The 13,634-nt window shown below is 57.3% G+C and overlaps 2 protein-coding genes across 19 annotated transcripts in view; one reads left to right on the forward strand and one right to left on the reverse strand.

Moving 5' to 3' along the window:
• The window catches only part of CACNA1C (calcium voltage-gated channel subunit alpha1 C), a 327,004-nt gene extending 320,809 nt beyond the window's left edge, over positions 1-6,195 (forward strand). The window contains 1 exon segment of the mRNA XM_032473339.1: positions 1-6,195. Coding sequence (XP_032329230.1) covers positions 1-303 — 303 coding nt within the window. The 3' untranslated portion in view covers positions 304-6,195.
• Positions 5,034-13,634, reverse strand: part of LOC106728865 (gap junction beta-3 protein-like protein) — a 10,013-nt gene continuing 1,412 nt past the window's right edge. For 3 of the 18 annotated variants that reach the window (XM_032473355.1, XM_032473354.1, XM_032473353.1), the window contains exons 2-4: positions 10,335-11,994; positions 7,701-8,802; positions 5,034-5,162 (exon numbers count right to left, since the gene is read on the reverse strand). In XM_032473355.1, the coding sequence (XP_032329246.1) occupies positions 5,074-5,162; positions 7,701-8,442 (831 nt within the window). In that variant the 5' untranslated portion in view covers positions 8,443-8,802; positions 10,335-11,994 and the 3' untranslated portion in view covers positions 5,034-5,073. Of the gene's footprint in view, positions 5,163-7,700; positions 8,803-10,334; positions 11,995-13,189; positions 13,628-13,634 lie in introns of those variants that run through there. The other 15 variants (XM_032473358.1, XM_032473357.1, XM_032473356.1 and 12 more) reach the window with 11 other exon arrangements.

Genomic DNA, 13,634 nt, shown 5'->3' on the forward strand with positions numbered 1-13,634 from the left:
GTCTTGATCTCGGAAGGACTGGGAAAGTTTGCTCAGGACCCCAAGTTCCTGGAGGCCACCACGCAAGAGCTGGCAGACGCCTGCGACATGACGATAGAGGAGATGGAGAGTGCGGCCGACAACATTCTCAGCGGGGGCGCCGGGCAGAGCCCCAACGGCACCCTGCTTCCTTTTGCAAACTGCAGGGACCCGGGGCCGGACAGAGCGGGGGGCACGGAGGATGCGGCCTGGGTGCCCAGCCCCGAGCCCCCTGAGAGCGAGGAGGAGCTCCTGGACCATGGGGCCTTGGTCAGCAGCCTGTAGCAGCCGGGCGGGACGTGCCGGGGTTTTTTATTTGTTTCAATGTTCCTAATGGGTTCGTTTCAGAAGTGCCTCACTGTCCTCGTGACCTGGAGTAAACCGGAACAGCGTCTTCATTCATTGCGTGGGGACAAGACCGGGTGGGGTGGCGTGGAGAGAAACGGCCGCAGTCTGTGTCCACGTTGGGGCAGCCCTGGGGGAGGAGGCGCGAGAACCAGGGAGGGGACCCCAGCCGCCTGCCCTCCCCATGGCTGCCCCGGCTCGCCGGCCGGCCCTTACCCAAAGGACCCAGGCTAAACGGGTGTCTTTCAACTTTGCTTGTAAAAAATCATTTTGCACATATTCTGTATGAGCCTCACTGTCTCCGTAGAGCCAGGGCCCTGTGGATTCGCAGAAGGAAGCCAGGCCCTAGCCCCAGCCCAAGGGAGGAGGGAGCAGCAGGGGGCGGGGTGAGGGGGTGGCATGAGCGTCACACCAAGGCTACCCGCGGCCGGACCCCCCTCCGGCCCGGCCACGGCCACGGCCACGTGTGCGCCCGGCGGGTAGTGGGCGAGACCGAGTGGTGCTGAGCTGCCAGCCCGCGCTCTTTTGGTTTGGGATTTGACGTTTTCCTCAACAGCATGTTTCATTTGGGGGCTTTTGTTTTGTTTTTTTCTTTTGTTCTCCCAGTGGGCGGGGAGGAAGAGGAGCATTTTCCAAGCTTTGCAGCCCCCCACCTTATTGTTTTCACTCTTGCAAATGGAAATTGGGTTTGGTTTTGTTGTGCTACTTAATAAGATCATGGGTTCCTTTTCTACGGAGGAGTCTACTGAGCCGCCGTGGAGAGTTTTACCAGCCACTGTGTACGCCCACTAATGTGTTATAGTTTCTGTAGGTAGTGACAAGATGTTTTCGGTTTGGTTTCATAAGTTAAAGGTAGCCAGCAATGCACTCGGTACTGTTGTGCACAGATGTGCGTCATAGCGGGTGCCCGAGAGGGGAAGCACGAGCGGGGGCCTCCGGAGAGCGCGTGATGTGTGCGCGGGGGTCGTCGGTGTGTGGCCGGGGTCTTCTCTGCACCTGCCAGTCAGCCCGCCGCTCCCACTTCTGGGTTTAACTGTGGGGAGATTTGAATCTGGGGCCATGAAAGCAAAAACAAACACTGTCTCTGCTTCTGAAACGGGATTCAGTAACTCTCTGCATTTTCTGTCCCACAAGATATGCAAAAACAATGCAATAATATTCATTTTCAAAATACAATTGTGAGTTGTGTTGGCATTACAACTGTATTTAAAAAACACACGGAAGTGTGAGGGAGAACCTCAGAGGCGCTTTGCTTCGGTTTGTCCGTGCGACGCTCACCGCGTTGGTGGTGTTTCTGCTGGAGAGAGGTTACACTTGAATTCAGGTCAGTCTCGGTATTTTACAAATATTTTTTTAAAACTGAATTGCAATTGTGCCAAGCGAATATAATGAGTTGAACTAAGTTTGTTTTTGAATTCACTCCTTGTATATTTGCTGCATGTAAGTAAACCATTTTGTATTTGGAGTGTGACAAGCTTTACCTTTGACCTCTGAAATGCTTTTCTGTGTGTGGTTGGGGTCAGAAAACAGCTCTTCTTTTCATCTGTGTGATGAGTGCAGCCCCCCGCCCCCCAGGGCAGGTCCCGATGCCAAGTCAGCGTCCACACGCGGGTGGACCTCACTGTTTTGCATATCTTGTGTTCGCTTCCGTTTCCCTGGGTTTTCCCAAAACTGGGTGATCGTGTGTCTGCATCTTGCTTTGAGAGACCAGGACACTTCTTATCCCAACCTTACTCCGTCTGCTCTGCCCCCGTTCTCTGATCTGGGGTCTGGAATTCCTCCAGGAACAGCCCCTCCCCGGGAGGGGCCGTGAAGCGCCCCAACCAGTCTCTCTGTCACCGGGCTGGTGTCCGCGTCCCCCACGAGAGAGGCAGCCGACCTTGCCATCTACCCCACGGAACAGGCGTTCCTCAGGGAAGCGTTCCCTGGCCAGGAGAGTGGACTGTCGGAGGGCAGGGCGCACTCTGCCACACCCGGACCGCAGGGGCTGGAGCCCGACAGCAGTAAAATCCTGTCCATCCAAAGCCAGGTCCATCTCACTCACTGCTCTACCTGGGCTCCCCCTGGAGCAGGACTTCCTCCAGCTGACTGTCGTGGAGTGGAGGCCACAGGGGGCCAGGACCAGTGCGGAGAGTCAGGAGCGCGCAGTAACCATGGGGCCAGAGGCGTTGCGGGGCATCTCTGCCTGTCTGCATCCACCTGGACATCACCTGGGGTGCTGCTTCCTTCAGACAGATTTCAACAGCGATGGCTGACAAGGGACGGATGTGGGGGAAACCACACGCAACCGTCCACCCACAGCGTCCTTCGCAGTCCCAGGGCTCTCAGCCCTTCCAGGCACGCGCTCACAGGAGCAGCTCGGAAATGATGCAGGGCATGTCCCCTCCGCGGTGGAGATGAGCGTCACTCTGAAGCCCCTGTGCTCTCGCCCCGGGTGGCTTACAGTCTGGAAATCTCCCGGTCCCCCGACTTCCTAGGCTCCTTCTCCATGCCATCGAGGTCTCCTAGAAATTAAGTTCCAGTGTCGTCCGTCCTCCGTCCAGTGTCCCAAATGTCTACCACTGGCCATGGCGATGTTTGATGGGATGGGGTGGGGGCCCTCGGGTCGATCCCTGGGTCCCGCTGTACCTTTGGCCCCGGATAGGAATTTGGAATCTTAACTGACCTCACACACCCACCACAAGCTCAGCCTCCTTGAGCTGCCTTCTGCTTCCTCTTGGACTTTTCATCCGTGTCACCGAATCTCACCAGCCAGCTACTTCCAGGGCTCTGCCGTGGGCGTCCCCTCGCCTGCTTGCCCTTGGCCGTCCGCCGGCTCCCCGTCCTGCGCCTGCAGGACCCGGGTCCGCAAGGCGAGGGCTGGTGGGCTGCTGGGAAGGGGCGCGGCTCAGACGGGAGCGCCGTTGGGGAGGGCTCTTCCCGAACCTGAGCTCACGACCGGCGTGGTCGGGGTGGACGTGTGACACCTGCCACCCTCTTCCACAGTGTGGCGCTGCCTCTCCATCCAAAACAGAACTTTCCTGTGGCCTTCACAGCAGAATCGACAGGCCTTGTGAAAACCCGGAGTGACAGGAGAAGCTAAGACAGCTCAGGCCCCAGAGCCCAGGCCCCAGGTCAGGTCGGCCTGGTTTGCGTTCGGCCCGTCTGGTGGCCTCTCTCGTTTCCACCTTGGTCGTAACAGATGCTCACTGTCTCCTTCCCACCCGCCCCTAGGAGGTTCTGTCTGGTCTTAGGGTGGAAGGGAAGGCTTTCTCTCCACGTCGTGGCTTCATTCATGAACGTTCTCTGCTTTGCTTCCGAAGCTCTTCCTTCTAGTCTCTTCCCGCATCTCCCAAGTCGGACTGTGAGCCCAGGGGTCTTTCTCACCAGGTCTTTGCCCTCCTCCGTGCCCCCGCTTCCGAGTCCCCAGGGCTGGGCTGGAGTGGAGCGGCCCCCGCGTTCCCTGCCAGAACATCTGGTCCCTCGGCCGAGGGAGCCGCAGCCAAGCACACCCACCGGGGCTGAGAAAGGAGGGCACCGGAAAGGCAGGAGTCCGGAGGTCGTCGAGGGGGCCAGGTGGTTCTCCAGGGGCCAGCAGGTGCCCACCCCCACCCCCAAAGGCCAGGAGTGATAGCGAGGACTCAGACCGGGCCCAGGGAAGAGGCGGGGTGGTCAGGGCTCCAAGGGTTGCTACGGAGGGTGAGGACATCCCACCTTGGATGGAGGCCTGGAACAGCGGACAGGCCACTGAGAGTCAGAAACAGTTCAGCAAAGTCGCCAAGGAAAGGGCCATCTTGTATCGACCCTCGGAGACCCTGGTTGGTCAAAAACTTGCTGCCAGAGTCCAAGCCAGTGCCGTTTTTGTACAGATGTGACTGTGTTCTGGGGAAGAGTCGGCACAGAACCGGAGGGGAATGGGGTTCCGGGAGGGCACGTTCTGACTCCCTGTTTTGGTTCCGTGTTCCGGAAGGAAGGGTCGGGTTCAACCCCCTACCGTGGCCAGGACAGTGGAGAGGCTGTGGCCTCAAGGATGTGCTTTGGAAGAAGAGAAAAATAAAACGGGTCTCGCTTTGTTTTCCCAGCCAGACCATCCCATTTGTCTGGGTGTGGGCTGTCTGCCACCCTGTCCCCCTCTGCCGACGTCCCTTCTGCATGTTCGCCGCCTCCCACCCGGAACGCCAAGGCCCAAGGGGGACGAAGGGAGGGCAAGGCTGTCCGGATGGAGCCTCCCCACCTTTCCCAGCGGCCCCCTCCTCCCCGGTCCAGTGAGACGGGTCCTGGGAGCAGATTCCTATAGTTTCTTGGTGGATGCATTTCTGGGGTTAACTTTATTTATTTATGTATTTATTTTTGTTTCAAAGCAAGGAAACATTGCTTTGTGGGGCCAGATTCCAAACTGGTGAATGGGTTTCTGCCAGGTTTCCACATTGTACACGCACACACACACACTCAGGCTCCCACCCTTAAGAGGCAGGTGCTGGCACTCCGGCTGAGCGAGACACAAAGGGCTTTGTCCTCCTCTCAGGAGGCTGCGCACTGAGCAGAGAGGAACTTCTCTGGGTGGAAACGTGCGTCTGGACCTATGAGTACTGTGAACTGAGCATCATGTGTCGACAACGAGAAACTACGGCCACACCTAAAGTCCGTTCTCCTGATGTGGCTTTAGGACACTTGGTCACAGCAGATGGTGGGGAAGCCCCACGGGCTCCCCGCAGCTTTAAGGAAGCCTCCTCATGGTGTCTGAAGGGGAGGCAGGGCCGCAGCGGGTGTCCCGTCAGCCTGAGTCGCGCAGAGTCCATGAATTCCCTTTCTCCACGCACCTGGGGGAGACCAGACAGAGGAGAGCCTACGTGTTACGTGAGCCGAGTCACAGCCCCCTCCAGGTGTCACAGGGGTCTCCCCTTTGAGGGGCGTCCGGGAACCCCGGTTTCCAGAATCAGTCATCTTGGGAACGTGGCACGACATTTAATCCCCAGGAATCAGTTACAGCCAGTTTGTCCCCTGCGATTACACTGCGTCAGAAACTGGCCAGAGCAGCTCTGGGAGGAGACACGGAGGGGGCCCGGGGGCTGTGGGCCGGGAAGAGGACGGGTCACTGGGCGCCAAGCCCCCTCCCCTCAGACTTCCCAACACAGGAAAACTACACAGAGGCTTGAAAAGGGAAAAGCAACACTTGAGACTCGGGGGCAGACGGTTTATGGCGGCCTCCTTCAGAGAGGCAGGCTCCCACCGCCCCACCACATGCACCCCTCCCCGACGTGTCGCCTCACACCCCCGGCGCTGGTCTCTGGAGCCTCATGGGAACGAGGTTCCCCCCAGGGAGGAAGGTCCTGGAGGCCCAAAGTTCTCAGCGACGGGAGCCGCTGAGACCCCCCACCATGGAAAAACACACACGTTCACCAAGAATCAGGTGGCAGGTCCTGGTGGTGACCATCCCTCATGCTCGCACATCCCTGCTTCATCCTCGCACCCAGGGCTGCCCAGTGGACAGGCCCTGCCCACCCTCCCCTCTGCAGCGCCCGCCTTCACCCCACCCGACTGAGTCATGCCCCTTCCAGGAGACACCCAAGGGCCCGTCACCCCCATGCCCCCGCGCCTTCCCTCGGGGCCCCCGGCCTCACTGTTGTAAATACTGTTGTACAGTTTGTAATCAGCAAACAGCCCGTTGACGGCCTGGCCTGCGACCCTCCCCTGGAGAAGGGCCGGGGGTGGAGGAGAGTGGCAGGCCGTCTCTGTGTGAGACGCTGTGTATATTCCTGTAAGATTGCATTTTTACCTAAGGAATGATGTTATTTAAAAAACAAACAAAAAACCCAAAAAACAAGAATTGCAAATAAATTTCTTAACAACGTCTATGTTGCTGCAGTGGCATTTCTCTCTCGCCTTCTCTTGTCCTGTTCCCTAGAGGTCACAAAAACATACTTGACCCCGTGGGCCGGTCTCAGCCTCGGGAGGGGAGGAAGGCACGGGAGTCGCGGGGAAATACGGAAGCTGCCTCCAGCTCGCAGTAGCCGGAAGGGCACGAAATTGGTTTTGAACGAATGAAGAAAAAGGGAGGGGGCAGGAAGGAGAGAGAAGCAGGGCTGGGGGTGGGAGGAGTAGGATCACATTTAGTAAAAATTAAAAGTAGCTCTTCCCAGAAGTAACGTGTCAGCGGGACACAGTGATGGCATCATCCCATGGAAGACGGGGTCCATTTGGGGAATTATGGGTCATGGCTGCCCTTCCTCCTCCTTTGCTGAGGACGCACCCCACCCCACCTCCCCACTGCCCCGACCTGGACCCTGAGCTCTGCAGTCCAGGCTCGAAGGAGAAGAAAACAGGGGAAGGGCTTGCCCAGCTCCCGGAGTGGGAACAGGGTAGGTGCTGCCCCAGGACCTGCCCCTGAAAGTCCCTGCCATGCTCCTCCCCCGTAGCCCCTCCCTTCAAAGCCCGCGAGGGAGAATCTTCTACATAAAAAGACACGATCATGGGAGTGACATCTGATCTGTTAGAATCAAGTCATGGTTCCTGCCAGCACTCAAAAGCGAGGGTTACTCAAAGGCATGGACACGGGTTGGGGGGTGGGGACAGAAATCACTGAGGGCCACGCTGGGGTCTGTCTGCACAGTCAGCTTCGGGACCAAGGGGAAACAGGACCACGTTCACCTGAGTGGTTTGGAAGCATCACGCTGGCTTGGGCAGGTCAGGTGGGGCCCCAGCTCTGCCCTCTGCCCCACGTCTCACACCGAGGCCCGGAGGGAGCCCAGGCCTCAGGCACAGGATGAGGGAGCAGCCTGACTCTCTGGGTAACGTCTGGATCCCCAGCTCTGCCCCTCCCCAAGGGTCTGGTCAAGCTTCCATGGGTGGGCAGACAGCAGACCTGGGCAAGGGGAGCCCCGGGCTGGGCTTGGACATCTCTGGGATGCAGCGTGGCTCTGTGCACAGTGAGCCTCAACCCCACCCTCCAACTCCTCCTCCCCAGGGGCTCCCCTAGACTGGGTCGGTCCTTGCTGGGCCATACATGCAAGCATGGAGAAGCTCCCCTGCCCGTCCGGCCAGGAGTGGTCCCGTGGAGAACTGTCTGCTCTGGGTTTACAGCCCAAACTGGGGAGGCCAGAGCGCGAGCTGCCCAACCTCCTCTGAACCTTCACAGCTCTCAGCCCCTCCTGACTGGAAGACATAGGAAGGATGAGGTGGGACGCTCAGTGTCACAGGCCTCCGGGGAGGGGCTCGGCCACATCACCACATGCGTCCCTCCAGCCCAGAGTCAGACAAGCAAGCCTGGCTGTGGCCAGAGAAAGTGAGAACAAGGGTTTATTCTGTGAAGGAGGAAGGCGGGGACTGGCAGACAGAGTTCAGGGACCTGAGCTGCCCACCGTCAGTTAGGCCAATACTTGGCACTCGGAGGCCCTTCAGCAGGTAGTGGTGGACGCTGTACATGAAGAAGCCAGAGCAGAAGAGGATGATCATGAAGGACAGGGTGACCAGGGTGTAGATGGACATCCGCTTCTCGATGGAGCCGCGGACCAGGCAGAAGTAGGGCCCCGGGCAGCTGCCAGTGCTGCAGCGGATGGTGGCCTGGCTCACCAGGGGCAGGTGGCGGTAGTGGAGGAGGAACAGGAACACGCCCTGGGAGCCGACCTGCAGGAGGAAGTGCAGGAGATACAGCAGCAGGAGCGCCTTCTCCTGGTGGAAGTTGGGGGCTGCCTTCTTGGGGGAGGGCACCTGCTCCTGGACCCCCACCATGGAGCCCTCCTCCACGTCCGCCGCCTCCGACTCCACCAGCTTGGCCTTGATCTGCTTGTGCCGGACCTGAGCCATGAAGAATTCCATGAGGAAGAAGAAGGCCAGGAAGAGGAAGAAGAAGAAGTACCAGAGGCCCACCACGGGGCTGCTGAAGCTGCTCTCGAAGCACTCGATCAGGCAGGGGTAGGTGATGCTGCCGTGGCACCAGAAGTCCTGGTGGAGGTCGGCCCAGGGCATGCGGACCACGTACACCACCACTCCGTACACCGCGATGAAGCCGAACCACAGCTGCCGCCCAACGTAGTAGCTGGACTTGTCGCCGGCCACCGAGTGCAGCACCGGGATCAGCCCAGCCACCGCCGCCGCGGCCATCTCCTCAGACGCTCAGGGACGGGGGTGCGGACCGGCCTGGGGAAGGGAAGACAAGAGGAGCTCAGTCAGAACATGAGAGCCGAGCTGGACTCCCCAGCACATCTGAGGACACTGCTCGAGTCGGACTGCCGTCAGCAGTGGGCTTCACATCCTGACCACAAGTGTCCGCTCCCCCGGCCGGGGTCCCTCCTCTCTCCACATTTCAGCCCAGGACGACCGCTGTCCCCCTCAGGACACACCCCACTGTTACACCGTTACATTTGTGTCTGTCATCTCTCCGACTGGTCATCAGCGTCTGGGGGTTAGGAATCAAACTGGTCACGTTTGTGACGCCCACGCCACCCGGAACAGGCCTATAGACTTGACAAATGCACAGGTAAAGAGCCAATTCAACAGTTCTGGGAGCGTCTGGCTGTGCTGGAAGCCCCACAGCAGGCTCTGACTTGGCGTCTCTGCCAGGAAATGTCCTACAACTGGGTGGCGAAGCAGAGCATTTTCTTTTCTTTCTCGCATGCGACCTTGCTCCGCTCACAGCTTTTCTGAGGGCACCTGTCTCCATATTTTACCTATCATAATAACAAAAGGCCTGACCACCTCTCAGCCGCCGACCCGCGGCGGGCCTGTATATGTGCTGGAGCTTCGTAACAGAAAAGTAAACCTTTTCAAATCTTTATCAGCTTAATCTTGGCAGTTGTCAGGGCTTGGCCTCTTGCCTGTGTTATAAATGACAGTGACCACTTAATTTAACTTGAGATTTAGAGCATTTAATGAATGTTTTGGGTGCTTTTTCTTTGTGGTAAAATACACATAACACAAACTTCACTCTGACCATATTTAAGTGGCATTAAGTGCATTCACATGATTGTGCAGCCATCACCACCATCCATCTTCAACCTTTCGCACCTTCCCTAACGGAAACTCTGTCCCCATTATCCCTCACTCCCCACCCCCTCCCCCAGCCCCCGGCAAGCGCTGTTCTACTTTCTGTCTCTGTGAATTTGACTCCTCTAAGAACATGCGGTATCTGTCCTTCTGTGTCTGGCTTATTTCACTGAGCACAGTGTCCTCAAGGTTCACCCACGTTGTAGCCTATGTCAGAATTTCCTTCTTTTTTAAAGACTGAATAATCTTCCACTGTGTGTGTAGCTCACGTTGAGTTTATCCGTCCACCTGTCCATGGACACTTGTTTTGTTTTCCGCTTTGGGCCCCGTGAGTAACGCCGCCGGGACCAAGGGTGTGCAGCTATGTCTGGGCCGGAGCGATCGCCCCTCGTGAGCATAGACCCGGACGCGGGAGTGCTGGGTCACTGGTAATTCTACGTCCGGTCTTTTGCGGATCCACCACACTGTTTTCCACGGCAGCGGCACCATTTCCCAGTCCCACCAACAGGGAACAAGGATGCCAATTTCCCCACATCCTCTCCCACCCTTGTGATTTTCTGAGTTTTTAAAAATGCTTTGGGTTTTTATAGAAAAAAATGGTCACAGAGTGCTGGTAAGTCTCTTTAAAAGGTATCTGGGACTTGGCCGTATTTCTAAATCGCCCCTAGGTATCAAGTCACGTGTGAGCAGTCCACACGCAGGAGTCAGAGCGGGTCCGAGGGGGCCGGTGGAGGCCGGTCCGTGTGTCCAGCACTCGGGGGGCACCCGGCACGCGGCTGTGCGCCGACGGTCCTGCACTCGCCGGCCCCCCGATGCTCGGAGCAACCTCAAGAGATGAAGTCTCAACTTCCAGGTAAGAACACTGAGATTGGAGACTTCGAGTCCCACCTGCCACCTGCCACGCGGCCAAGCACAGGGGGGCGCCAGGGTGGGAAAGCGGGACCGTCACCCTGGCAGCCCGGCCTCGGGACGGCGAGGAAATGGGGACCCCACGCGCGCCCCGCGCTCACCTGCGGCTCCCGCGGGGGGTGGAACAGTTGGGGTTCGGGCCCGCAGCTCCCTGCTCCTCTTCCTTCGGGGACAGCGCTGCGGCCCGGCTGAGCGGTGACCGGGAGGCCGGGTCCTCGCGTCTGCGGCGGGCCTCTCCGGGGTGGACCCACCGCGCCCCCGCGTCTGCGCCGCCCTCTGAAGCCCCACTCGGCCTCCCTCCACGCCCTCCAGCCCCTCGGGAACCCACCTTCCTCCCCAACCGCTGTCCGAGGACCCGCCCCGCCAGCCGCCCCATTGGCCAGGCCGCCTGTCTGTCTGGGCCGTCTCTGCCAATCGCCACGCTCGGAAAAGCAGGTGGAGGGGGGGCCTCCGCGCCAGGACTCCGTGGTTCAGAGGGGAGGCTGTGTGCGGGCCAGGAGCCTCTGGAGGCTGAGCAGGCCCCGCTGGCCTTCTGTCGCCATCTGACGTTTCCCTCTGTCTCTCTGGATCCAGACGCCCCAGTGGTCTGAATCTGGAACAGGCTTCCATTTCGGCAGGTTCTACCAGGAGAGTCCAGTGCCCACCCACTCTCTTCAACCTCCAACCCCCTCTCCTACACGCTCGTCTCATTTAAACTGAACCCTGGAACCGCTGGCCAGGAAACTCGTCATTCTCCCGAGTCCAAATCTCCAGCCCAGGGCCTGCCCCATCGGTCAGCCCTTTTGTCCCCGCACCCTCCGGCCACAGCCCTTCCCACCAGCCTCCTGCCGCCCTCCCAGCCCCAGCACGCTCTGCTCTTCCCACGGCCCAGGTCCTTGCAAGCCCTGCTGTCCACCCATGCTGTCTCCGCTGCTCACCTCTGGTCCCCTGTCCCCCCCACCCCCCAGCAGGGGAGTCAGAATCTGCTTCTGTGCTGGAGCGGTGACCTGCCTGCTTTCACCGAGCCATGAAAATGACCCGCCCGCGGCCTCCTTCCGCCGGGGTCCCAGAGCTGCTCGCTCACTTGAGGCAATGCCATTAAACTCAGTTCATTGTGTACTTATTTTTCTGTCCTGATACTTTCCATTTTAATTTTATTTTCATGGTTTGATACCATAGGTCATATTGTAAGGTACCATAAGTTCTTTGGAGCTAAAATGTACAAATACGCAAGAAAAGGACACCTGGATCAATCTGTTCAAGTCAAAGAGCGATTTCCAAGGAATGATTATGTAAATTCTGGTTTGAAAAATGGAGAAAATAGAAGGCAGACACTCAGCTCTAAACCCTCAGAGTCTGGCCTGACGTGGATCTCAATCAACGCTTGTCAAACATGCGAATAAGAAACACAATGCTAAGAACATGCTCGACACACACAACATCGCTCCACTGCGCACGCTGCTGGAGGTGCTGGGAAGGGCTGCGGGAAGAGCTCGGGACGGTGAAGGGTAGATGTTACCACAGGAAGGGAAGCTGGAGGCAGAATTAATTACTACAGCTGCACACTTAGTGTTTAATTCAGTAGACGATGTACCTTTGGTTATCCACTGCTGCAGACCAAACCGTTTCAAAACTTAGTGACACAAAACAGCAATGACATTTATTTCCAGGGACTCTGTGCATCAGAAGTCTGGGCAGGATGCGCCAGGTACCAGGTCTGAGCACGTCCACCGGAACCTTGATGTCACACGTCCTTTCCACACCTTGTTTTCTGGCTCCAAACTGAAAAAGGAAAAAGGAAAAGGAAGGGGAGAGGGAGGAGGGGGTTGAGGAAGGACGGAGGGGCCACAGCCAGGACCTCCCTCACGGTTCTCACTCTGGTGCTGCTGGGACACCTTTGGGCAGATTCCTGTGCTCCGGGAACTGAGCACCAGGTCAGCCCTGACCTTGGGTGACTCCAAGTGCCAGAGTAACGGCCTTCAACCAGGTCGGTGAAGATGGTCTGTCTGGCTCACAGCCAGTGAACAGCCACGTGACCAGCCTGGAATCAAGGCTGAGCAGAGGAGGAAGAGAGGCCACAAGGGCCGTGAGACCCAGGGGAGGAGGTTCTGGGACTGAAGGAAGTTCTTGACCCAAGAGGCCAAGAACGGGGGTGGTGACAGTGACTCGGAGCAGAGAGAACTTTGTCGTCTTCCTCAAACCTGATATTCAGAAATGCAAATCCAAACCACAGTGATGGATCGCCCCACACCTGTCAGAATAGCCATCATCAAAATGACAGATAACAAGCATTGTAGAGGGTGTGAAGAAAAGGGAGCCCTCATGAACTGTTGGTGGGAATGTAAATTGGCGCAGCCTCTGTGGAAAGCAGCATGGAGGTTCCTCAAAAAATTAAAAATAGAGTTACCATACGATCCAGCAATCCCACTCCTGGGTGTTTACCCCAAGAAAATGAAAACACTAATTCAAAAAGACACATGCACCCCAGTGTTCACAGCAGCACTATTTACAATAGCCAAGACATGGAAGCAACCTAAGTGTCCATCAACAGATGACTGGATAAAGACAATGTGGTATATTTATACAATGGAATACTACTCAGCCATGAAAACAGAATGAAACAATGCCATTTGCAGCAGCAAGGTTGGACTTAGAGATTATCATACCAAGTAAGTCAGACAGAGAAAGACGAATGTCACATGATATCACTTATATGTGGAATCTAAAAAAATAAATGAATGAATATAACAAAACATGAAGCCAAGAAGGTCCCTGAGGGACCTTCCCAGGGACAGACCCCCCCCTCCCCAACCTGTATCCCTGCCTTTGTTTGTAGACAAGCCTTAGCCGCCTAGGTCTTCCTCGAGTTCCAAAGAACAAATTTAATCAGAGACGGGAGAAAATGCAGAAACAAAGGAGAACAGTGGAGCAAGACAAAATAATAATAATAGTTTAACCGTAAAACAAAGTCAAGGACCTTTAGTTCCTCCTTGAGGGCTGTCGGTAACACCCTGAGCTGTATCCTTGAGATGTTCTGCAGACGCTAAAACCCCCACCAGGAGGAAGAAGTCAACTGCTGACCGCCAGCATGCAGAGCCCGGAAGGCTGACGATGTTGACTCCCGATTCCCTCAGCACCAACCAGTCAGAAGAATGTCCAGAGCCGGCCAGGCGCCCTGCAACCCTCACCAGCAGTCCGCGCAGGTACGTGAGGCCCAGGGCTCCCCGCTCCTGCCGGATGCAGCGAAGGCGCGTCGGAGCGCAGAGCTGCCTCTGCCTCGAGACAAGCCGAGCAAAATCGAGGGAAGAGGGTGTGGATACAGAGACGAGGACTGGGAAAACGGACTTCCTTGACCGAGGAGAAAAAGAAGAGAGTGGGACCAGGGGCGAGAGCAAGGGGGGAAGCAGTAAAAGAGAGTTTCA

The sequence above is a fragment of the Camelus ferus genome, chromosome 34 (genome assembly GCF_009834535.1).
Source record: "Camelus ferus isolate YT-003-E chromosome 34, BCGSAC_Cfer_1.0, whole genome shotgun sequence".
In the NCBI taxonomy this organism is placed as follows: Eukaryota; Metazoa; Chordata; class Mammalia; order Artiodactyla; family Camelidae; genus Camelus; species Camelus ferus.